General features: G+C 48.5%; 1 protein-coding gene across 1 annotated transcript; it reads right to left on the bottom strand.

Moving 5' to 3' along the window:
- Nucleotides 1-496: 496 nt before the first annotated feature.
- LOC119820893 (WT1 interacting protein) lies at nucleotides 497-20,478 on the bottom strand. The gene is made up of 8 exons (XM_038339599.1): nucleotides 19,911-20,478; nucleotides 15,551-15,652; nucleotides 9,802-9,869; nucleotides 9,599-9,661; nucleotides 9,336-9,466; nucleotides 8,487-8,538; nucleotides 7,772-7,840; nucleotides 497-1,826 (listed from the first exon to the last, which is right to left on the bottom strand). The coding sequence occupies exons 1-8, from the start codon at nucleotides 20,476-20,478 to the stop codon at nucleotides 1,686-1,688; spliced, it is 1,194 nt and encodes a 397-aa protein (XP_038195527.1). The 3' UTR covers nucleotides 497-1,685.
- Between the last annotated feature and the right edge of the window lie 5,173 nt (nucleotides 20,479-25,651).

The following is a 25,651-nucleotide window of genomic DNA, read 5'->3' as shown; positions in this document are numbered from 1 at the left end:
TTTCCTCAGCTCACGAGCTTACTGCCATTCCTAAGGAGCCATTTCTGTTCCCACACCTAACTTCCCTTTTCTTCATCTCTCCTGGTGGCTGCTCGGATTCTCCGCTGACCTGTACTACCTACCTTAAACTCTAATTAAATTGTCCTTGGGCTTCCTTCTGAGTCCATTTCTCTTTTTTAAAAATTTATTTATTATGTATACAGTATTCTGCCTATGTGTATGCCTGTAGACCAGAAGAGGGCACCAGATCTAATTTCAGATGGTTGTGAGACACCGTGTAGCTGCTGGTAATTGAACTCAGGACCCTGAGTCCTTTTCTAAACTTTTTTTCTGTTGGTTTTTCAAGACAGGGTTTCACTGTGTAGCTTTGGAACCTGTCCTGGAACGAGCTCTGTAGACCAGACTGGCCTCAAACTCACAGGGATCCACCTGCCACTGCCTCCCAACAGCTGGGATCAAAGGCACGCGCATTACCATTACCTGGCCCATTACTAAACTTTTAAATTGAGATGAAGAACCCTAAAAGGGAAGTCTCAGTTTCCCTGGCAACAGTAGTGCTCAGTTCTGCCAAAGCTTTCACAAACATTGGTCCAGAGGTTCATGAAGGAGGCTCGGAGATTCAAGGCCAGCCTGGGTTACCACAAAGGGAGACCCTGACTCGAAATAAACAATTAACAAAACCAAAGCCACGCCACACCCAGCACTGGCAACAAAGGATTCTGGCCAGGGTCGCACAAGCATAGGTTCAATGTCTTCATTAACCAGCCTCAAAATCTTGCCAGTACTTCAGAGTACCCAGGAAGTACTCTCTCTCCAAAGAAAATCTAATTTACATCTGCCCTGCCTGAAGCTCACGAGGTCCCTTTCCCTAAGATGCTGACACTCCACGCCACACTGAAATCTGAAGCAGATGTGGCGACATTCTAGAACTCATGGAAAAATAGTTAAAACTACAAATGTCCTTAACACCGCCACTCTAGCTACGTGGTACAGGCCGTGTCCTTACCGCCGTGGTACAGGCCGTGTCCTTAACATCGCAACTCTAGCTACGTGGTACAGGCCATGTGCGATCATGAATCTGCTGTGACTAAGATAACACCCAACTTGGTCCAAGTTTTTAGAAGAAAACTATATTCTTTTAAAGAAAATGAAAACATCCTCTGGAGAGGAACTTAATTTAAGTCAAATCACATGGTTTTGTGGTAGAGCCGGATACAGTGTGCACAGATGCTCCCCGGAGTCGCAGGGAGCTCTGGTGGGCTCGCTCTCTGTGCCTGGGATTCGTTCAGGGTCTTCTGAGGTTGAGGATGCTAGAAAGGCACCACCCCTGCCGGGATCCAGAGAGGCAGAGACCTGTGGCTGAAAATACCCATCAAGGCCAAACCTGGTGTTTCCCAGGTGTCACTGCCCTGGCTGTGATCGCACACAAATAAGGCACCCTTCCCCCATGGCACCAAGGCCCTGCCTCTGGGAGCTGAGGCCAGGAGGAGGAAGGTGGCCTATCCCAAGGCTGCAGGGTGCAGGTGTCCCGGAACCCAGCAGGGGAAGTGGCTTGAGGCACGGAAGGTGAATAAATAGAAGTCGCTTATTTGTCGCGGGGGTCCGGCCCCTGCGGAAGGGACAGCAGCTCGGTGGAAGGGAGAAGACAGGAGCGTGGGTCACCCTTCTCTCCGGATGGCTGCTTCTCAGAGCTCAGTCACATGCACAGCCGGCGAGGGGAGCGGGCCCTGTCCAAGGCGCCTCAGGTGGCACCGGCGGCAGAGCAGATGCCCCTCCAGGGGGTAGCAGCGGCGTCCTTCCTCCCCGCTCAGCTGGAGCCCGCAATCCTGCAGAAGAAAAAACACAACCCTGAACCCCAGTAAGCAGGAGACAACATCCTCACCAAAGAAACATCGGGGTTGGGGTAGATAGCTGGCCCGGTGGGCAGAGGACCTTAAAGAAACACCCAAGGACTTGGAATTAATGCCAGTCTCAGAAAAAGGACAGGGATGGGTAGTAAATGTAGGCTCAGCCTAATAGGCTATACTGGCTTTTTGTTCTTGTTTTTTTTTGTTGTTGTTGTTGTTTTTGGAGACAGGGTTTCTCTGTAGCTTTGGAGCCAGTTCTGGAACAACTCACAGAGATCTGCCTGGCTCTGCCTCCCAAGTGCTAGGATAAAAGGCATGTGTCACCACTGCCCAGCTGTTTCTATTTTTTAGTTGCTTGAGACAGGGTCTCTCTATACCCCCTTGCTGTCCTGGAACTTGCTTTGTAGACCAGGCTGGCTTCAACCTCACAGAGACACACCTGCCTCTGCCTCCCGAGCGCTGGGATTAACAGTGTGCGCCGCCACCGCCTGGTTTCACAAGCTACTGGTTCTTAAGAACAAGGCAGGGCTGGAGAGAAGGCTCAGTGCTAAGAGCTTGCTGCTCGACCATGGAGACCACAGTTCAGACCCCTGCACCCACAGAACAAGCCAGACTCCCACAGACTCCTCTTAACTCCATTTCCAACTCTGCACTCCACACAGAGATATGGATACCCCCACACGTACAAATATAACTTTAAACTCAATAACAACAACAACAACAAAGTAACAGCCAACAGCCAGGTGCAGGAGCCATATCTATAATCGCAGGATTCCAGAGGCAGAGGCAGAAAGTCAAGGTCTAGGCCAGCCTGATCTACATAGCAAGACTGTCTCAAAGAAACAAGAGAACAAAATTCTGAACACATCTAGCAGACTAAACCCAGTAGGAGACTGGGCTTGAGTACAGCCTTGGCTATGAAAATAATTCCAAAGACTGCAGATCTAGCTCAGCAAGAGTTCTAACAGCGTGCACAGGACCCGTGTGTCCCAGTGCAGACACACAGCAAATTCTAGGACAGCCAGAGCTGCTGTGGATAATCTTTTTGTACACTGTGAAGATGTGTCTTTGCCAAGGAGTCTTCTGATTGGTTTAATAAGGAAACGAATGACCAATAGCTAGGCAGGAGAGGATAGGCAGGATTTCTGGGGAGAGAAGATGAGTACTGGCCATGCACAGACACCAGAGAGAGGCCTCTGGCATAGCGTGTTGGACATACAGATGGAACAAAGGTAAAAGCCACATGGCAGAACATAGATTAATAGAAGCAGGTTCATCTAAGTTATAAGAGCTATTTGGGGAAAAGGCTAAGCTAAGGCAAGCTCTCATAATTAGTAAGAAGTCTCTGTGTCATTATTTGGGGGCTAGAGGTCCAAGAAAGTCCGATGAGAAACCTTACTACACTTTGCACTGGTGGGGGGTCGTCAGCTGATCCTTTCCCCTGTCACTCTGTGCATCTATCAGGTTTATACCCTAATATCTGACTCCTGAGCTTTATTTATTAGTTAATAAAACAATAAAAGAAGCGGTTATATTTGGCATGCAACATGTGTCATGACCACATGAACAGAAGTCATGTCAGCCAACTGTCACCTCAACCGTGGCCACCTGGGACTCCCCGCAGCACATACAGCAATTGGCTGTCACTTGTATGAACTCTGGAGAGTGGTCAGCAACTTCCCAGAGCTACTGCAGTAAACGTGGCTCCCACTGCTACCTGCCAGTGTGAGGCTGGGCTCTCAGTAAACAGAGGAGGGCTCTGCCACCTAGCAGTTCAAGCTTTGGTCCCCCGGTCAGAGAACACTGCAAATGCTTAGGAAAGCCAGGTTTAGGCCGAAAAAAACCTCTAAATAGGTACAAAATACTTTGAGATGTGTTTAAATGCTAAAGAAAGAGAAAAAAATGGGAATAGACATAGAAAATAGTTTAAAAATAATAGTCTTTAAAGAGAGTAATATATATGCACAAGCGCGCGCACGCGTGTTTGTGTTTGTGTGTGTGTGTGTGTGTGTGTGTGTGTGTGTAGCCACATAAGGATGTAAATAGACAGGGCACGTGGAACCTGTATGTTGCTTTGTTGACTTTGAACACTGATAAGCTAAAATCAACACTGCTGATAGACACTGGGTTATAGCAAAAAACTGCTAAATGAAACCAACCTATATATTTTAAGAATGTCTTGACTTCAAAATGAAAATCAGGAAATATGTTGCATTGGGGTTATATCTTTGTTCATGGTCAGGGAAAAACTAAACAAAGCAGGTTAGATTCAAGGATCTCTTTCTGAAAATAAAAGAGCAGGATATAGGAATTGATAAAATAAAACGGCAAATTAATTGAATCTACTTTTAAACTAAAAAAAAGCAACTACTAGTCTTAAATATTTTACGTTGGTATAGATCTTTGTATACTTATACAAAGTTAAAGTTATTTTTGTTAGAACATACTGTAAATATTTTCTACTGTTGTTTTAGGTATTGTACTGCAGTTCATTTTAAAATGTAAAGTTCTAACCCTTAAAGACTATTATTACAAACTGTTTAGGATAATTTTAAAAATGTAGATTACTAGTTAGTCATTTATAACAATAAAACTTATAGTCATGTAGATATGTTTTCAAGAGATAATTTTTTTGTTGTTGTTGTTTTTCTTTTTTCTTTCTTTTTTTTTCTTCAAGACAGGGTTTCAGGGCTGGAGAGATGGCTCAGAGGTTAAGAGCATTGCCTGCTCTTCCAAAGGTCCTGAGTTCAACTCCCAGCAACCACATGGTGGCTCACAACCATCTTTAATGGGGTCTGGTGCCCTCTTCTGGCCTACAGAAATATACACAGACAGAATATTGTATACATAATAAATAAATAAATATAAAAAAAAGACAGGGTTTCTCTGTGTCACTGTTGCCTGCCCTGGAACTAGCTCTTGCAGACCAGGCTGGACTCGAACTCACAGAGATCCTCCTGCCTTTGCCTCCTGAGAGCTGGGATTAAAGGTGGGCGCCCCCACTGCCCAACTGTTATTGTTTTTCAAGACAGGGTTTCTCTGTGCAGCTTTGGAACCAGTCCTGAAACTTGCTCTGTAGACTAGGCTGGTCTCAAACTCACAGAGATCCGCCTGCCTCTGTTTCCCGATTAAAAGCATGCGCCACCACGGCCCAGCTCCAGAAATATTTCAGATACATAGATGGTTGTCAAACACTTCAGAGGCCAGAATATGACATTTAAGATGTTTTAATAACATAAGCCTTTTTATGACAGTGAGACACATCTGCTCCTGGCAGCATTAATCTACTTCATAGAAGACAATGGGCATTGAGGAAACTCCATTGTTTGTGTGTGTGTGGCAAAGTTAGCCACTGGACAAGAAACTGCCCTTGCCTCGACTGATGACAGTATGCTGACCAAATTGGACAAACAGGACACAAAAGATAATGAATGCCAAACTTTGCCAAGACAAGGTAGGACAGTCCTTAAAAATCCCTGCTCCACAGAAAAGTCTTGTCAGATATGGATGCCCCAACATCGCAGAGGAGCCCTGGGTGACTGTCCAGGCAGAAAGCCAGCTGTTTCTGTAATTTCTATAGTTTTGAAAGTTGTTTGCTCTACATTTCCTGATTACTCAGGTAATATTTTATCCTTCTTGGGTCTCTGATGGGAGACTAGTTATATTGTCTTTGTTACCACATTTAAAAAAAAAAAAAAAAACTTGCAAAAGAGATGTAAAGTTTATAAAGGTTGAGAGACATAAAAGTTTAAGTTGCTCATCTAAGAAAATGTTTTAAGGTCTAAAACGATTTTTAGGTTGGTAATATGTTATGATAAAAAGTGGTTTAGGTATAAAACTTTGAACTCATCAAGACAGATAATATTTTTTCTGAATATGCCAAATAAAAATGGACTGAACATTATCTAAGAATAGTTCTTGTTTGTTTGTTTCAAGACAATGTTTCTCTGTAGCTTTGGTGCCTGTCCTGGAACTAGCTCTTTTTTTTAATATTTATTTATTTACTTATTATGTATACAGTGTTCTGTCTACGTGTATGCCTACAGGCCAGAAGAGTGCACCAGACCTCATTACAGATGGTTGTGAGCCACCATGTGGTCGCCGGGAATTGAACTCAGGACCTTTGGAAGAGCAGGCAATGCTCTTAACCGCTGAGCCATCTCCCCAGCCCCGCTGGAACTAGCTCTTGTAGACCAGGCTGGCCTCAAACTCACAGAGATCCTCCTGCCTCTGCCTTCCGAGTGCTGGGATTAAAGGTGTGCATAACCACCACCTGGCCTGATAATTGTTCTTACTATATATAGTTTTACTGTGTTAGACAGAGTACAACTTTATTTTAGACAAAAATGGGGAAATGTTGTGGATAATCTTTTTGTACACTGTGAAGATGTATCTTTCCCAAGGTACTTTCTTTTTCATTATTTTTGATTTATTTTATGTGCTTTGGTGTTTTGCCTACATGTATGTCTGTTTGAAGGTGTTAGATCCCCTGGAACTGGAGGTACAGATAGTTGTGAGCTGTCATATGGGTACTGGGAATTGAACCCAGGTCCTCTGGAGCAGTGCTCTTAAACACTGAGCCATCTCTCCAGCCCACCAAGGTGTCTTCTTATTGGTTTAATAGATAACTGAATAACCAACAGCTAGGCAGGAGAGGACAGGCAGGATTTCTGGGGAGTCAGGGGAAGATGAATCTAGGTGCAGAGAGACACTAATGAGAGGCAGAGCAAGCCAGATACACAGAATGGAAGAGAGGTAAAAGCTACATGGCAGAATGTAGATTAATAAAAGCAGCTTAATCTGAATTATGAGAGCTAATTGGGAAAAGCCTAAGCCAAAGGCCAAGCTTTCATAATTAAGAAGTCTGTGTCTCTATTTGCAGCCTGGTGGTCCAAGACAGTCCAATGAGAAAGCTTACTACACAGGGCTATACAGTAAGACCTATTTCAAAAAAACACACAAACAAAGAAAGTGGGGGGAGGTGAAGCTTGGTCCCTTGTCCATGGAGGGGTGGTTGAACTGCCAAAGAGGCTTTGGTTCTTTGGTCAAGGGGACTTCAGAACATTGACCTCTTTTTTTATACATTTATTATTGTTGTTGTTGTTGTTGTTTTGGTTTTAAGACAGGGTTTCTCTGTGTAGCCCTGGCTGTTCTAGCCCTCACTCTGCAGACCAGGCTGGCCTGAACTCAGAGATCTGCATGCCTCCCGAATGCTGGGATTAAAGGTGTGCCACCATCACCTGGCTGCATGTATTATTTGTATGTGAAGTGGTGCTGCCATGCATGCCTGTGGAGGTGAGGACAACTTGCAGACTCAGCTGTCTCTTCCACCACGTGGGTCCTAAGACTCAGTAGCAGGTATCCTTACACAGTGGGCCATCTCAAAGTTCTCTCCAAACCTTCTTTCTTGTTCTTTTACCAGTTATGAGGTGAGCAGCTCTGCCATACCACAGGCCCACAGCAATGGCGTCAACCAACCATCATGGGATTAAACCTCTACAACCAAACTGAAATAAACCTTTTCTATGTAAATTGGTGACTTTCGATATTTGCTACAGGAAGTGACAGCATACTCATCCTTTGCTAGAATTCTGACGGACACATCCTATCTCTTATCACCCTTCAAAGCTCAGGCTGGGTGCCGCCTCCCCCAGGAAACCTCCCACAGTTTTTCAAAGTTCTGACAACTCCCTTCAACAGCAACACACTACTTTATGTGGACGCCGCCAAGTCTAAATTCCCGTCCATTCTACTAAATCCAATACCCACTTAGTGAAAATGGGACTATCTGAAAGAAAACTGGGCATGGGTGGAAAGAAAGGAAAAGGCTTTCTAGGAGAATATGGAGCAGAAGCTACAGAGAGAGGGTTCAGGGTGGAGGGTGACAGTGTCTGCAGGGGAGGGTGCGTGAGGCCAGGGCTCACCTCACAGTGGTAACACTCCACGTGGTAGTCTCTGTCCATGGACACCACACGAATGGTTGTCTCACAGCCCTGAAAAAAGAGGCAGATTCACACGAGTGCTCCCTGGACCTGAAGCACCATGACCTGTCCATTAAAGCACCTCTCTCTACAATGTGCCACCTTGTCCTCGGACAAGGACACGGCACTTCAGCACGTGCCCAAGAGGAGATGTGTATGTGCCCTGGGCATCTTCCCCAACTGGAGTCATACATATGCATGTGACAGTAAGAAAGTCACATGGGTATTGGCTCATGCAGGAACTCCCACTAGCAACCACGCTTCCTCAGGAAGCTGACTTAAACAGATATTGTTCATGCAGAAAGACCCAGACAGCTACACAGGCCAAGGCCTCCCTATCTGCTCTTCTAGCCCTAGGCTACCCAACATCCACTGCAGAACTGAATGAGCCAGGTGAGCAGCCCCTCCTGTTACAAGTAATGGAGCAGAGTGCCACAGTGGGTCATGAGAATCAGGGTCACCTCTTCCCTGAAATGCATCCAGGGTACACCTGCCCCACCCCCTGCATGAACGTCCTCTATACTCTCAGCCCTGCGGAATGCAGAGCATGGCCACCTTTGACCACTCCTAATATGGCCCAGGATCTGAGGCAAAGCAGGCAGGATCGGGCAAAGCCTCAGGATCACGCACCCTCTGCTTCTGGGTAAAGTATTCCTACCTGGGCAGGGAGGATAGGGCGGGCACAGGAAGCACATTTTGGAGCAAACACCCTGCAAGGATAAAGGAAGTGGGCGCGAGAAGGTGAGAACGTAGAGGCGAGGTGACATGGGTGGAGCTACTGCGACAGCTCTAAGATAGCCTGCCTCCTGAGCGGACAGGCAAGTGTGCAGCCTCTGCCTTCTTGGTAGTAATGGTAGACAAGGTTCCTATCCGTCCCCTCCCTCCCTCCTCCTGCAGGACAGCCTCAGGCTCCCTCCAGCCGTCTCCTATGCATTCTCTAGTCCCTGACGCCCAGACTGAATCCATCCCTAGGGGAGACCTCTGCTCCACCCTGAGTACCAAGGACAAATGCTGGCACCAATCTCAAAAGTCAGCAGCAGCAGAGACCCAAGGCTCTGAGGCCTAAGCCTGGAGCCACCATAACAGACTGGCTGCCCACGTGGCACCAGGGCTTTCTCCTTGGGAGGAAAAGGCCCAATGGCAGGGAACAGTCAGAAGAGAGACCAGGAATCACAGATGTCCCTGCCCTGCCCTTATGGCGTCACTGGGAACCGTCCTCAGGCTCAAGAATTGGAACACTTGCTCCCGAGCATATGGAAACATATTCTGGAAACATAATGGTTACTGATACCATCTCCAGGTTCTTTCCTGATGTATCCCACCAAAAAATAAGGAGTCCCATCTTTCTGCTCCTGTCACCAAAATCAGAGCTGTCCCTACCCCAACTGCAGAGAAAACACGAGGGCAGAAAAAGAAAAAAAGGCCAGGACCAAAAAGGCAGAGGTAGGCAGGAAAGAGCTGGAGAGGCCATGCTGCGGCCCACACTGCTTCAGCAAGAGAGACTCACGTGTGGTAGTCTCTAACGCAGTAGATGTTGTTCTCCACGTCCACGGTGAAGGGAACACCATCCAGACACTCGTTACACACTGAGCAGCGGAAGCAACCCGGGTGGTAGGACTTGCCAAGGGCCTGTAGGATCTGGGGGAGGCGCCGAAAGGTCAGCATGGGCAGGAGACACAGCACTGCCCCCCAGAGGCCATGGCTTAGGGCCCTGCCAGCGGTCTGCAGCAGCAGAGGGTGGGGAACTCCAGGTCATGGGGAGGTTCTCACCATCTCCATGATAAGATGTCCACACACGCTGCACTTGTCAGCAGTTTGCTGGAACCCGGAGTACTGAGAGGGGACACAGGATCCAGGACGTCACGTGACAAAGGGGCACTCACTGTCGCTGGCCTCAGGTCTGCATGTGAGTCCGAAGGAGGGTCCCGCCCCTGCTCCCACCCAGCTCGGCCAGCAACACAGTGCAGACTCACCAGGAAGTCCTCCTGGCAGTACACTTTCTCACCCACGTTATAGAAGGCCTTCCCGCGGAGTCGTCTCCCTGGAGGGGAAGGGGTGGGGGAGGATGGAAGCTGACACCGGGAACAGAGCCTGGCTGAGTGTCAGCACTCACCGCCCACCAATGAGAAAATGAACTACGGACATCTCCAAACACCCTTCATCTGTTTGTGTGTGCTCCTTTATGTCAGAAGAGGGCACCGGATCTCATCACAGATGGTTGTGAGCCACCATGTGGTTACTGGGAATTGAACTCAGGACCTCTGTAAGTACAACATACAAGCTCGTAGCTGCTGAGCCATCTCTCCAGCCCCCTCTAAACATCCCTTTAATGCTATGCTGCTGTTAAAAACATGTCAAGCCAGAACGGTGTCTCACACCTATAACCCAGCATCCCATAGGTGAAGGCAGGGCCCCAAAGGCTGAGGACAGCCTAGGCTATAAAGTAAATCCTGCCTCGAAATACCAAACAATAAAGTTAGGTGTGGTAGCACATGCCTGTAATTCCACTTGGGCTGTGGACGCAGGAGGAACCTCAAGTTCAAGGTCATTCTTGGCTACAAAGCCTAGCTGGAGGCCAACCTGGTCTCTCTTAAGCAAAAACAATATTCCAGAAAAAAAACTGTAAAAGTAAAAACTATAATCAAAGCAAATACAGGAAGGTCTCTTTCCCCATGCCTCTCCCTTTACCTCAACTGCCTCTACCTCTACTGCTCACCTGGCACTGCCATCCAGCAGGAGGCGCTAGCAGTAAGAAGGAACTTCAGCCTGCTGAGAGTGCTTGTGAAAAACACTCAGCGGCATCAAGCACCTAGGTGAGATATTAAGTAGTTTTCCTCTTAACAGTTTGGTGGCAGAGTATGGTGGCCCACACCTGTAATTTCAGAGGCAGTAGGAGTTCAAGGCAAGCTTGAGATATATAGGAACACCTTGTCTAAAAAACCTCAGGGCTGGAAGTGTGGCTCAGTGGTAGAGCCCCTGCCTAGAATCCCCAGTGAGGGGTTGGGGTGTGGGTCTGGAATAAATTTCCAGTACCACAAAACAAGATGACTCCATCTTGTGTTAGAAGTTCTAGGCAGTGTACAATAATGAGATATGTAGAATTAGAGTTAATGTAGACTAAAATGAAGTAACACTATCTATAGTCATAGATGACATGATTGTGTTGTAGAGAAAACCATTAGTAACCCACTAACCCTAAGTTTACTGTAATTGCAGGATAGGATAGATGGCCAGCATACGAAAACCAAATGTCAAATGCATTTTTATTCTGGCAACAAATATTGGGAATACAAAGCTACAAGTTTTTTGGGTTTTTTTTTGTTTTTATTTTTAAGACAGGGTTCCTCTGTGTAGCCCTGGGTGTCCTGAAACTTGCTTTGTAGACCAGGCTGACCTAAAACTCAGAGATGCACCTGCCTCTGTCTCCCAAGTGCCAGGATTAAAGACATGTGCCACCACCACCAGGCGAAGTCACCATTTTAAAACTGCATTTATGAGGCTGGGGAAGAGGATGGCTCATGGTTAAGATTGCACACTGCTCTTGCCAAAGACCCAAGTTAGGTTCCCAAGACTCACATTAGGTGGCCCATACTAGCTGTAATTCCAACTCCAAGAGATCTTGGAACACACCTTCCTGACCTCTGTTGACATTAAAAACACACATGCATACATGTGCACATGTATGTGCGCATGCACACACACACCAGATGGATGGATGAATACATACATACCACACGTACCATACATAAATACATACATACATACATACAAAAATGAAAACTATACTGGTAACAGCATGGAGTTGGAAAGCTACACTACAGGATAAACTTAGGGAATTATGTGTATGGCCCTGCATCCTGTAAAACCAGGCTTGGCCCAGAGAAATCCGAGAAGACAGAGGTAAAGGAAGAGTGCTGGGAAGCCAACTCCCAAGTCATCCCACATATCTTGCAAGTAGAGGCTGGCAGCTCTCAGTCTAGATTCTTTTTCAAGTTTACTCACAGAGTGAACTCAGAAGACAGACAGCATCTATCTCCCATGGGGGAGTGGTGAGTTTGTTTGCTGTCCAGCATTACAGACAAGATGCGCCTCTGGGACAAGGGTTGGGGGGTTCTCCTGTTGGGGCTCCTGGAGGTCCAGCTGCCCCAGAGACTGAGGCAGGAGAACTGCTTCAACTGTGAAGTCTGAGGTCATACTGAGCATCACAAAGATTCCGGCTCTAAAACAATTTTTTAATTAATTTATTTATTATGTATACAGCATTCTGTCTGCACGTATGCTTACACACCAGAAGAGGGCACCAGATTTCATCATAGATGGTTGCCAGCCACCATGTGGTTGCTGGGAATTGAACTTAGGACCTCTGGAAGAGCAGCCAGTGCTCTTAACCTCTGAGCCATCTCTCCAGCCCCTCTAAAACAATTTTTTAAAAAATTATAATTCCGGGCTGAAGAGATCTAGTGCCCTCTTCTGGCCTACAGGCACACATTCACACAGAATACTGAGAATACTGTATACATAATAAATAAATAAAATCTTTAAAAAATTATAATTCCCAATTCTATTGAGGTTTCTAAGGGTTGCCACATAGTGAGAGTACGCAGAATCTCCCAGAATCACCTGCCATTCCCATGATAGTCAAGGATCAAGCAGAATGGGAAGTGAGTGAGCTTGAAGACTCTGACCTGGAAGTACATGCTTTCTGTCATCACCACAAAAAGTGGCATGCTTGGGGGGCTGGAGAGATGGCTCAGAGGTTTAGAGCACTGGCTGTTCTCCAAAGGTTCCGAGTTCAATTCCTGGCAACTACAAAACAACCCTCTATGAGATCCGATGCTCTCTTCTGACCTGCAGGCAGAACACTGTATACATAATAAATAAATCTTTAAGAAAAAAAAAAAGAGGGTCCAAATCCTTTTCAGCTCACACCAGCTGTGTCCACTGCTAAAGTTGCCCAATCTCAGCATTTTTTTTTTTTTTTTTTAGAAATCAATATGAAAGTGATAAGGCAGGCTGGGGAGGTGGCTGTCAGCGAAGCTCTCTCTCTCTCTGTCTCTCTCTGTCTGTCTCTGTCTCTGTCTCTGTCTCTCTCTCTCTCTCACACACACACACACACACACACACACACACACACACACACACACACACACGGACCTGAGTTCAGTCCCCAGCATTCACATAAGAAGCCGAGTATGGTGGCACACCCTTACAGTTCCCGGGTTGTGGAGGTAGAGATGGGGTATTTGCAGCTTGCTAGCCAGCTACACTCACCTAATTGGTAAGCATCAGGTCCCAGTGAAAGCTCCTAGAACAAAAGCTTCCCAGGAAACACCACCTGGGGCTGACCTGCAGCCTCTGCACACACATAACTCTACTATGAAACTGTTATCAACCTAAACACAAACACAACCTCAACTGAGTGTGGTTGCTCAATCCTTCAATCCTGTCACACAAAAACTGGTGAATTGGGCTTAGTCAAAATTGAACATTTTTTTTAATATTTATTTATTATGTATACAATAGTCTGTCTACATGTATGCCTGCAGGCCAGAAGAGGGCAGCAGACCCCATTACAGATGGTTGTGAGCCACCATGTGGTTGCTGGGAATTGAACTCAGGACCTTTGGAAGAGCAGGCAATGCTCTTAACCTCTGAGCCATCTCTCCAGCCCCAAAATTGAACATTTCTTAACAAAAGCATCACTAAAATAGTTTTTAAAAATCACACAAAGAGGGGGGCTGGAGAGATGGCTCAGCGGTTAAGAGCATGTACTGTTATTGCAGAGAACCTGGGTTCAGTTTCAAGCACCCACAAGAGATGGCTCACAGTCACCTAACTCTAGCTCCAGAATAGGACACCGTGGGCTCCTTGGGCACATGTTTTCATATACACATAGTCTCCACTGAGTAAGACACACACAAACACACACACAATAATTAAAAACTACCTCCCCCAGAAAAATCCTGACCAGGCTGTGGTGGTGCATGCTTTTAGTTCCAGCACTCAGGAAGCAGAGGCAGGAGAATTTTTTTTGAGTTGAAGGTCAGCCTGGTCTACAGAGTGAGTTCTAGGACAGTCAGGACTACAGAGAAACCCTGTGTGGGGGCGGAAGGGAGAGAAACTCCCAATTTTATAACAAGCAAAAGCTTTGAACAGATTTCTCAAAAAAAAAAAAAAAAATACGTATTAAGCTGGCAAGATGTCTCAGCAACAAAGATGCTTGCTGCACACCTGACAGCGTGAGTCTGATCCCTGGAACCACGTGGGGGAAGAGAGAACTGACTCCTGCAAGTTTTGTTCCACCTCCTGACATACATGCAAGCACATGTGCATGCATGCTTGCACACACATTCAAACATACATAATAAAAATGTATTTTTAAAGAAAAGAAGAAATATTAATGGCCAAAAAGCCAACAGTAAGATGCTCACTGGGAAAGATGCATTATTAAACTCACGATGAGATGAACTCAGCAGAACAGCTACTCGGAAAGACAACACCACCAATGACTGGCAAACGTGCAGAGCACTGCGGCTCTTAGGTTTCTAGGGGACTGTCAATGCTACAGCTCCTCGGGAAGACAATGTGGCAGTCTCTTATGAAGTTACACACACACATACCCTATGACCCCCAAATCCCACTCCCTGCAATACACCCAGGAGAAGTGAAAACCTGAGCATGGATGAACTCTACGGCCTAGGTGTCTAGTGTCTAGGAGCGATTACATGGAGAAACAAGCTGTGGTCTGATCACACAACAGACTACCGTGTGGCAGGCAGGAGAAATACACTACTCACACATGCAGCATGGGTTAAAAGAAAAATCACCCTTGTGAGAGCAGCCGCCCTCAAGATAAAGCCAAATCCAGGGGCTAAAAGGGGCTGCTGACAGCTGGAGCCACTGTCAGTCCAGTCTGAGAACAGACCTGCCTCAGTCCCCAGGAGCTCCCCAGTTATCTGTGGCTAAAAACCTCCAGGGAGTAGTGACTCCAGCCCAGAGACTGTGCACCGCAAGGCAAACTTAGCCAGAGGGATGGGGAATGTGAGGAATGGCAGCACAGCCTTAGACACAGAGCAGTTTGGTTGTTTCTTTTTGAGGAAGGGTCTCTGCATTACTGTGGCTGGCTCTGAACTCTACTTCTGCCTCAGCCTCCTGAGTGCCAGTAAAAATAGCATTTCTTTGCCTTGATCCTATGTATGTCATTGTGATAAAATAAACTATGGAAATATTCCATGTGGGGTGTGGTTAAGAGCACTGGCTGCTCTTACAGAGGACCCAGCTTCAATTTCCAGCACCCACATGGTGACTCAGTCATCCATCCACAGAACCAGTACCCAGGGATCCAACAGGCACACACATGGTGCACACATATACATGCAGGCAAAACATTCACACACATAAAGTCAAAGAAATATAGCTAAAATACGTTTACAAATATTAGCCTCATGTCCAGATGGTACAAGCCCTCTCATCCATGCCCCTATCCCTCCCAGGCAGACCAGAGAGGAGCCCTTCTGATAGCCGACAAAAGGCCCCTCAGCTGTTCCATGGCTCCTTCCTCAGACCTACGCCTCTCAGATCAAGCCCAGAAAGGTGTCACGAGCCGTGTGCATAGGGAGAATGTGACAGCCTCCTTCCATCCCAGAGCAGAGTGTCTCCTTGCCTGAGACTCGAGTGCGAGGGAGTACCGGGGCAGGGGCTGGGGTAGGGACTGTTACCTACCACAGGAGTCACAGATGAAGCAGTCGGTGTGATACAGGCTCCCCATGGCCTGGCACGCCTGCCTCGCTCCGTAGATGCCAAGCCCACACTTGATACAAATGCCTGTGAGGAAGGAGCAGGAAAGCAGCAGCTAGTACTATGTCCTGGAGTTGGGTGGCCAGCCAGGCCCCAACGACAGTACCACCAAATCCCTGGTCTAACATTCAGCTACAAGGACCCTACTGGAAGCTGAATGTTCTGTGTTTTAAGCACCTGGCTGGTGGACAGAGGCCACTAGAGGCAGGTCTGGAAGGTTGTAGCTCAACTCTGCTCTTGTGCAAATGTTCTGATTCCCAATTCCGCTGAGATGGGAGGCGCTGCCCGCCATGCTCCTGCCATGATGGACAGTAGGAGTAATCCTTCCTCCTTTAAGTCGCTTCAGTCAGGGAGCTGGTCCCCGTGACGAGAAAGGCAGTGAACACGGGCAGCACGTAGGGGCAGCTACCGCTGCCTGGGCATTCAAAGAGCTTCACGGAGCACCAGTGCAGGAGAGCCCTGATGAAGTCAGCTATGAGCTATGACCATGAGCATCAGACCAAGAAAAGGCACTCCACGCCCCTCCGCCTCATACTGAGTAAGACAACCTTCCTACTGCCTCGGAACCAAATCCTACTCTTCAAAAATAAATATGTCCCTTCTGACCTCACAAAGGTACACTCAAGGGCATCACTGTCCTAGGCAGGTACCCATCCTTGGCTGTACAAGGTTCGAATATTCTCTACACATTCCACAAACATGGCCTGCTGCCTGCTCACACACTTCTCTTTTCTGTTCTTTCTTTTTTTTTTTTTTTTTTTTTTGGTAGGGGGAGGAGTTTCGAGACAGGGTTTCTCTGTGTAGTCCTGGCTGTCCTGAACTCACTCTGTAAACCAGACTGGCCTCGAACTCGGAGATTCACCTGCCTCTGCCTCCTGAGTGCTGGGATTAAAGGCGTGCGCCACTTCTTAAATGTAGAGAAAATGTAGTGCAGAGAAATCCCCAGCCCCAAGGGCCATGTGCTTGCTCCAGAGAAGAGACACACGGCAGAAGTCACAAGATGTCAGATGAGTGGGGTACACGTCGGATGATGCACGCCTGTGACCCCAGAACTCAGGAGACCAAGACAAGAGAATAGATAGCTCAGAGGTCCAGGTCAGCCTGGGTTACATAGCAAGCTTTAGGTTAGCCAGGGGTCTATATGGAGATCCTGCCTCAAACAACAACAAAAATCGTAACAATAATGATGACAACGATGATAACGTCAGATGGAAACAAGCACAAGGGAGAGAAGTAAGGCTTGCTAAGAACAGATCAAGGGCGGCTGGAGAGATGGCTCAGCAGCTGAGAGCACACTCTCTGCTCTTTCAGAGGACCCAGGTTCAATTTTCAGCATCCACATGGAAGCTCACAACTATCCATAACTCCAGTTCCAGGGGATTTGATACCCACACACATACATACAGGCAAAACAGTAAGGAACATAAAATAAAAATAAGTAAGACATTAAAAGAAGAACGGACAGTGCTTTCTACGCAGGGATCCTGGAATACAGGATGGAACTGGGACCACCCCAGCAGGTCAGATGGGGGGAAAATAGGACTGACCGGCAGTGTTAGGAGGATGCCTGGCTCCAAGTCTTGTACACTTTTTAGCCCAGCCCTCCAGGAGACACAAAGGCTGCTTGCTTCAGATACTCAGCATCTCTGTGTGGTTTGCATGAGATGGTCCCCACAAACTCATGTTTGAATACTTGGTCCCTATTGGTGGAACTGCTTGGGAAGCAGTAAGAGGTGTGGCCTTGTTGGAGAAGGTGTGGTGACCGGGCCTTTAATCCCAGCACTCTGGAGGCAGGCAAGTTCCTGGGTAGCCAGGGCTGGTAAAAGACCCTGCCTCACAAAAAACCAAAGATGGGAGCTCTTACGTGTCCTTGGACCCGTGCCTTTGGTCCACCACCATGGACTCTCCCCTCTGCGGGTCCTGGGGAACTGAACTCAGGCTGTCAGGCTTAGCAGAACGTCTTAGCACTGACTCATCTCATGCGGTCTTCTTTGTGTTGCCGCTAACTTGGGCTCAAGCTCTCTCAACCTGTGTCTCAGTTAGCAGGTATAATGGCTCTACGCTACCACACCTGGCTTGTTCCCTAATTTTCCTCCAGTCCTGATTCAGCGTGTAACTGGCATGCTATGCAGGCCCCAACAACCCACCCAGACACACTGCCAGACTTCTCTTCCTTCCGTCTTCTTACTCCTCCACCAGCCAAGAGAATCAGACCTCACCATTTACTTGACTGAATCACAGTAGTCAACACTGGAAGGTGGGGGTGGGGAGGCCGAGGCTGGCAGATCCTTGTGATTTTGAGGCCAGCCTGGTCTACACTGTAAGTTCCAGACCAGCCAAGGCTACAATAACAAAACGCAGTCTCAAAAACTAAAAAAAAAAGGGTCTGGAGAGATGGCTCAGTGGTTAAGAACACTGGCTGACTAGCTGATCACTCTTGAAGAAGACGGCTGGGACTCAATTCCCAGGACTCATGGGAATGCTCACAACTATGCGTAACTCCAGTGCCAGATATCTGACACCTCTTCTGGCCTCTGTGGGCACCAAGAACACATGTGGTGCATATACATACATGCAGGCAAAATATTCATACATATAAAATTAACAAATCTTTAAAAAGAAATTTTAAAAAAGTAAAAAAGGGACAAAAAGGTATACAGAAAGGGAAGGCCCTATGGTGCATTAAATTAGACGTATATCGTCTGTATGTACCCAGATTGCTTTAATAAAAACATACTTTAGAATGACCAAGTGTGGTCATTCTATGCATTTCTATGCAGGGATGCAGGAATACAGGATGGAACTGGAACCACCCCAGCAGGTTCCCATCTTCCTACAATCTCAGTGATCAGAAAGCTCAGCAGAGTTCTAGGCCAGCCTGAATCAGAGAACAAGATTCTGCCTCAGGAAAAAAAAAAAAAAAAAGTGACCCCAGGGCACAGGACAACTCAGAAATGAGAGAGAGGGAGGGAATGAGCAAACCTGAGATGGGAGGAAGGCAAGATGAAAGGGCAGAGGGACTCTATGGTCATAAGGGTTTGGAAGTTAATTTGTGCTTTTTAAGAAATATTTACCTGCATACATGTACACACACGAGTATATGTGCATGCTACGGTACATGTGAGGTCAGAGGACAGCTTGCAGGAGTCAGTCAGTTCTCTCCTTCTACCATGTGGATTCCGGGAATCAAACTCAGGAAGTTAGGCTTGGAAGCAAGTTGCATCTTTAGCCACTGAGCCATCTCACCAGCCCTGTCCCTGTGTGCATGTGTACGTATTGTCTGAGAGTGTATGTATGCACGTGTGTAACCCTTCTACAGATTTATAACTGAAAGAAAGGTGCCAAAGGAAAGAGAGAGGCTGTGGGTGGAGGAAGAGGCTACAGAGAAGACTGTTACCCTCTCAGATGGCAGGAGAGTGAGGCTGGCCGTGGACGGAAAGCATGGAGGGAGGAACAGGAACCTCAGTGCTCCGAGTGGGGTAGGAAGCAGGATGGGCGGCAGGAGACCAGAAGGATGCTGAGAGAATAGAAAAGCAAACTGACTGAGGCTAAGGGGAACAAGCAGAGTCCTGAAAACCACTGAGGTTAAAGAACAAAAATTAATCCATGACGTACCTGGCTTAGTCCTGTAGCCTCACACGGTCCTATCTGCAGCCACCACGAGCACTGAAGCCTGTGTCCCTAGGGCGTCCCATCTCTCTCTCCCTAACCATGGCTCACACAATTGAAAGGGGAGGGAGACTTCCCTTCATCAAGCATTAGTAGGGTGAGCAGGAGCGATGCTAAGGATGAAGAAGAACGCCCAGCAAAAGGGGCTGAAGGATGGGGTTAGCAATTAAGAGCGCTAAGCCTCGAATTCCATTCCCAGCACAATCGACTGTGACTCCAGTTTCAAAGGACCTGACACCTTTTTCTGGCCTCCTAGGGTACCCTCACGTACACATAACTAAATCTTTGCCAATCCATGTCTCTAATCCCAGCACTGGAAAGGCAGTGGCTGAAAGAGCTCTGTGAGTTCCAAGCCAGCCAGAGCTATACACAGTGAGACCTTGTCTTTTAAGTAAATCTTTTTTTTTTTTTTTTAAAGTGTCCAGAAAATAGTTTAGTTTGCCAATCAACCTGATTTTGTTTGGATCCCCCGCTTCTCCCGCCTCAAGTCAGGAAGCGCGCGCGGAACAACACCTCCGCGTCTGTGGCTGGAGAACAGACCCCACCCGCGACTAGGGCATCCCGGACCCCGGACCCCCGGACCCCCGGACTCCCTGACCCCGGCCCGCGCGCTCACCGAAGTAGTCTCGCGCCGTGCGCGCCTCAAGCGCGCGCTCCAGCTCCCGCGTGAGCGCCTCCAGCCGCCGCTCGGCCGCGCTCGGGCCACCGTCCCGGCCCGGGGGTAGCGGCAGCGACGGCAACGGGAACGGGGCGGGCTCCGGAGAGCGGGCGGGCGCGGGGCCGACGCCGGGCAGCAGCAGGTCGGCATAGGCGCCCGCTGAGCCGCGGGAGCCCAGGCTGGATACGCTGGAGCGCGCGCTGCCCCCCGACGGCGGCCCGGGACCGAGGCCGTGGCGCTGGTCGTAGCCCAGGCTGATGCCGCTGGAGCGCGCGCTGCCGCCGTCCGAACCCGCCAGGCTGGCGCGCGGGCCTCGCTCGGGGCGGCTGGGGACGTCGGGCGCGGCCTCGAGGCCGCCGCCGCCGCCGCCCTTGACTCTGCGGCCCGCCGCGGGCGCCGCCTCGTCGGCGGCCCGAGGCCCGCGCCGCACGCGCCCCGGGGAGTCGGCGGTCGGCTCCGGCTCGCGCAGGCCCAGCCCGGCCAGGAGCAGAGCCGCGTCGTCCGCGGCCGTCCGCGAGCGCTGCATGGCCGTCGGCCCGCCGCCACCGCCGCGGCGCGTCACCTACGCCTCTGCCGCCCGCCGCTGCCGCTCCGACAGCGCCGCTGCATCGTCCGCCGCTCCGCAGACCACAGCCCGCCCCGGGACCCCTGGGCACGGGGCGGGGCGGGGCCGGGGTCGCGGTCGCTCGGCGTGGGCCGCGCGCTCGCGCGGGGCCGTGGAGGGGAGGGAGGAAGGGAGGGGGGCGCGCGCGGCGGAGGAATGCGCGCGCAGCTCGGGGCCGCGCCCCCTCCGCTCTCCAAGGCCCGGCTCGGGAGGGGTGGTGGGGGTGGTGGCGGAGGGACTCCTTTGCCCCGTCAGGAATGCGAGTAAGGAGACTGCGCAGCGGCCTGTGGAATGTGGGGGGCGGCGACGGGCGGGCTGAGGGGCGCGAGGGCTGCGCGGGGACGTGGGCGGGCCAACGGTGGCCTAGGTTCTACGCCCCGGGGACCTCTGGGCGCATTCCAGACACCCCCACCCCCAGCTGAGCCCATAACCTCCCCATATTCCCTCCAGGCGTTCTGCTTAGGGAGCGCAGCCTGATAGTGCGTTACACATGGATGTGACACCAATGTGGGAATTCTGGGAGTTTCCAAACGGGACACCAGTGTGGAGTCTGACAGTTTCTGACACGGGGCGCCAGAGTGGGCATTCTAGCAACTCCTAGGTATATCTCTCCCAATTACACACTCTGGGACTTAGAAAAGAATCACAGGGTGAGTTCCAGGTCCCATTGTCAATCTGACTTCCACCAAAATTGAGGCTAGAGCCATGACTCAGAGGTTAAGAGCACTTGTTGCTTCTTGCAGAGGACCCAAGTTCAGTTCCCAGCTCACACACACGAAGGTTCACAACCATCCTTAACTGCAGTTCTAGGGGGTATATGCACCAACGAACACCCATACACATAAAATCTAAAAAATAAACCTGTTGAACACCTGACATCCATAAAGTCCCTACTTTAACCAGAGAGTCACAATGCATTATTTTTGTTTCGGATGGGGGATTTCTCAGAATTATTGTCAATTTAGAACCACTATCTACTAGGCCTTGGGAAGTCCAATTGTTTCCTTTTCTCGGAGGTACAATTGCAGTGTTAGAAGAGCTTGGTCCCTCTGGATAAAGGATGCGTGAAAGGCTAACAGACTCCTCTGTATTGCAACATGCCTCTTACTCGAGGGGACCTGCCGTTCCTTTCAAAGGGTTCTGGGTTTGTAAGCTGACTCAAGTCTGGAAATTGGTTGCCAGGCCAGGGTTCTCTATTGCTACCATCAAGTATTGCTTTTCTTTGACTTGTTCTAGAATTTTCTGCATATGTAGATCCAGCCAAAGAGGGGCTCGCTCGTACTGCATAGTCTGCTCACTCAAAGGTGTTGGACGGGGCTCAGCAACCTGCACCAGTGGCAATTGCTAGCCTCTGGCACTCCTAATATCAGACCAGGCTTAGACTTCAGGGCCTTAGCTGTGACAATGGTAAGAGTCTCCTTGAAATGCAAGGGCTCCTCTCTTACAGTGCCAGGCCCTGGGATTTAGGGCATGCCAACAGGATGCTTCTGAGCACCAGTGCAGTCACATGAAGTATGGAGCCAGCGAGGCCACATGGCTGGAGACTGGGTCCCCAGAGCCACAAACTAAAAATCTGTTCTCTGCTGGAAGAGCAATCATAGTAAAGAAAAGCAATCCTGGGGCTGGAGAGATGGCTCAGAGGTTAAGAGCACCGCCTGCTCTTCCAAAGGTCCTGAGTTCAATTCCCAGCAACCACATGGTGGCTCACAACCATCTGTAATGAGGTCTGGTGCCCTCTTCTGACCTGCAGGCATACACACAGAAAGAATATTGTATACATAATAAATAAATAAATAAATTTAAAAAAAAAAAAAAGAAAAGAAAGAAAAGCAATCCTTATGTGTAGAGCTCCAATGACCCAGGAAGCCAGTTCTGAGCGACAGGACTCCTTTCTTCCAGGCCCCCTTTGCAGTAGCCTGGCCTCCTGGTTGCAAGATGGAAGTGAAACAAATCCCCACTTCCTCCTCCCCGCTCCCCACCTCCCACCCTGGCCACACACACCTATCTCCTAGGACTTGAGGGAATTCCAGCCCTGCCTGGCCCAGACACAAGGTCTGGAAGCAAGCATTTGGGGAGCACATGTCAAGGGGAACTACCTCATTATCTACCTGTCTGATGAGAAAGGAAAGTCAATTTGACCGATGATCACATTTCATTGATCAAATGTAAAGTGGAAGTGTTGGGGGCCAGTGAGAAGGCGCATGAAAGCAAAACACCGCTTGCCTCACACCTTGCTCAGTGCCATCCCCAGAGCCCACAGTGGAAGGAGAGCCCCAATCCCCAAAAGTTGTCCTCGGATAGCCATGTGCATTGCATATACATGCACACAAACAAAACGGGGCTGGAGAGATGGTCAGCTGGTAAGGGGCTTGTTGCCACGCCTGACCACATGCAGTAAACTCCCTGGATCCATATGCCAGAAGACTAGATAAGTTGTTCTCAGACTTCCACATACCCGCTATGGCATGAACACGTGCACACACACGTGTGAGCGCACACACAAATTTATGTTATGAGCAACAACAATTAAAATACTTTTAAAGGATCCTAGGTTATGATGGTGCATGACTGTCTGTAATCAGCAAGCTGAGGCAGGAGGATCACTTTTGAGGCCAGCATGGGCTGCATAACAAGATTCCCCCAGAAAGTTATTAAATAAATGTCTCAGGGCTGGAGAGATGGCTCAGAGGTTAAGAGCACTGACTGTGCTTCCAGAGGTTCAATTCCCAGGAACCACATGGTGGCTCACAGCCATCTATAATGAGATCTGGTGCCTTCTTCTGTCCTGCAGGCATACATGTAGACAGAACACACACTGTATACATAATAAATAAATAAATCTTTAAAAAAAATGTCTCAGCCCAACTTTCCCAGTTTGAGCCTTCAAAATTTAAATAGCATTATTAGTGTCCAGGGTCAGTTAAAAATCCATTGCTTTAGCAATAAGTAGCAAAACCTAAAACTGTGGAATAGCAGAATAAAGCACTTCTATGAAGCCGGGCGGTGGTGGTGCACGCCTTTAATCCCAGCACTCGGGAGGCAGAGGCAGGCGGATCTCTGTGAGTTCGAGACCAGCCTGGTCTACAAGAGCTAGTTCCAGGACAGGCTCCAAAGCCACAGAGAAACCCTGTCTCGAAAAACCAAAAAAAAAAAAAAAAAAAAAAAAAAAAAGCACTTCTATGAGATCAAATCCCTTGTGTGCAGTTAAGTCTGCAGGCCGTTCATCCCAGCACTGGAGTGATGGAGGCCAGCTGGGAGACTGAAGCAAAAGGATCACAAATTCAAGGTTTGCCTGAGCTATAGATCAAAGTCAGTCTGACCAATGGAGTGAGACTATCTCAAAATAAAATAAAATAATAATAATAATAATAATAGCTGGGGGACAGGGAGATGGACACTTGCCATCAAGCCCTATGATGACTTTAATCCCTGGGACACACAAAGTGGAAGGAGAGAACCCCTCCTTCATTGCCATCTCTCATCACACTAAGTAAAAGAGAAAGAGATCTGAAAGCCTAGTTGGAACCCTCAGTCACAAATGAACATGTGTGTGTGTATGTATGTCTGTACATTATTTACAGGTGGGAGACACCAAGTGAGTCATGGTTGCGCACGCCTTTCATCACAGCACTCAGGAGACAGAGGCAGGTGGATCTCCAAGTTTGAGGCCAGCCTGCCTGGTCTACAGAGCGAGTTCCAGAACAGCCAGGGCTACATAGTCCCTGTCTCAAACAAACAGAAGACCTGGAGAAACCATGACAAAGTGTATAGAAACTAGTATTCAAACTTTTGCATACATTGTATTTTTTGTTGATCAGGGCCTTTGTAACTCTCTCTGTCCTAGAACTCACTATATAGCCCAGGTTGGCCTCAAACTCAAGAGATCTGCTTGCCTCTGCCTCCTGAGCACTGGGACTAAAGGCAATCACCATGTGTACATTCGAACAAAAGTTTTTCTCAAAACCTTTCCAAGGTTGCTAGGTTTAAGCCTTCACAAAAAAAGTCCTTATTTTTTAAATTTACTTATTTTATGTGTATGGGTGTTTTACCTGAGTGTATATCCATACACCAAGTGCATGCCTGGAACACACAGACGCCAGAAAATGACTTTGGATCTCCTAGAACTGGAGCCACCATGTGGGAGATGAGAAGTCAACCAGGTCCCCCTGAAAAAGCAGCCAGTGCTCTAAACTGCTGAGCCATCACTCCAGCTCCTTTAAGCATTTTTTTTTCCAGGCTGACATGAGTCAAAGATATTTACTATGTTTTTTTTTTAACTGAGTTATGAAAGTTTGTTACATATTTTGAATACCAGTGTACTGTGTGCTTTACAAATCCTTTCTACCAGTTTATGACTTCTTGTTTTTGTGTCTTATTAAGAAGTTATTTTGGGGCCGGGTGATGGTGGCGCACGCCTTTAATCCCAGCACTCGGGAGGCAGAGGCAGGCGGATCTCTGAGTTCGAGGCCAGCCTGGTCTACAAGAGCTAGATCTAGGACAGGCTCTAAAGCTGCAGAGAAACCCTGTCTCGAAAAACCAAAAAAAAAAAAAAAAGTTATTTTGGGGGGTTGGAGAAATGGCTCAGCCGTTAAAAGCATTTGCTGCTCTTGCAAAGGACCCAGATTGGGTGCCACCCCCACACTGCAGCTCACAACTGTGACTCCAGGTCCAGGAAAATGAACAGCCTCTCCTGGTCTGGGTGGGCACTAGGTACACACAGTGCACTGTCATCACAAGGCCAGTCGGACACATAAAATGACAAGGCTGGCCTTGAACTCAGGGATCTGCCTGCCTCTGCCTCCTAAGTGCTGGGGTTAAAGGCGTGTACTGTAGCTCAGCTTTTTAAATTACTTTTGGTAAAGTCCACGGTTACTCTTCTCATTGCCGTGATAAAGTATTTGGAAAAGCAGCTTATGGAAGAAAGGCTTATCTTGGCTTTAGGATGGAACACAATCCCCAGGGTGGAGAAGCCCAGTGGCAAACATCTAGTCTGGATGCAGAGAGAGATGAATGCACACAGCGGGTGGAGGTCTGGATGCAGAGAGAGATGAACCACGCAGCACTCCAGCTCATTTTCTCCTCCCCACCCCCCCCC

Source organism: Arvicola amphibius, chromosome 8 (genome assembly GCF_903992535.2).
Source record: "Arvicola amphibius chromosome 8, mArvAmp1.2, whole genome shotgun sequence".
Taxonomy (NCBI): Eukaryota; Metazoa; Chordata; class Mammalia; order Rodentia; family Cricetidae; genus Arvicola; species Arvicola amphibius.
This window is presented reverse-complemented; position numbering and strand designations above follow the sequence as displayed.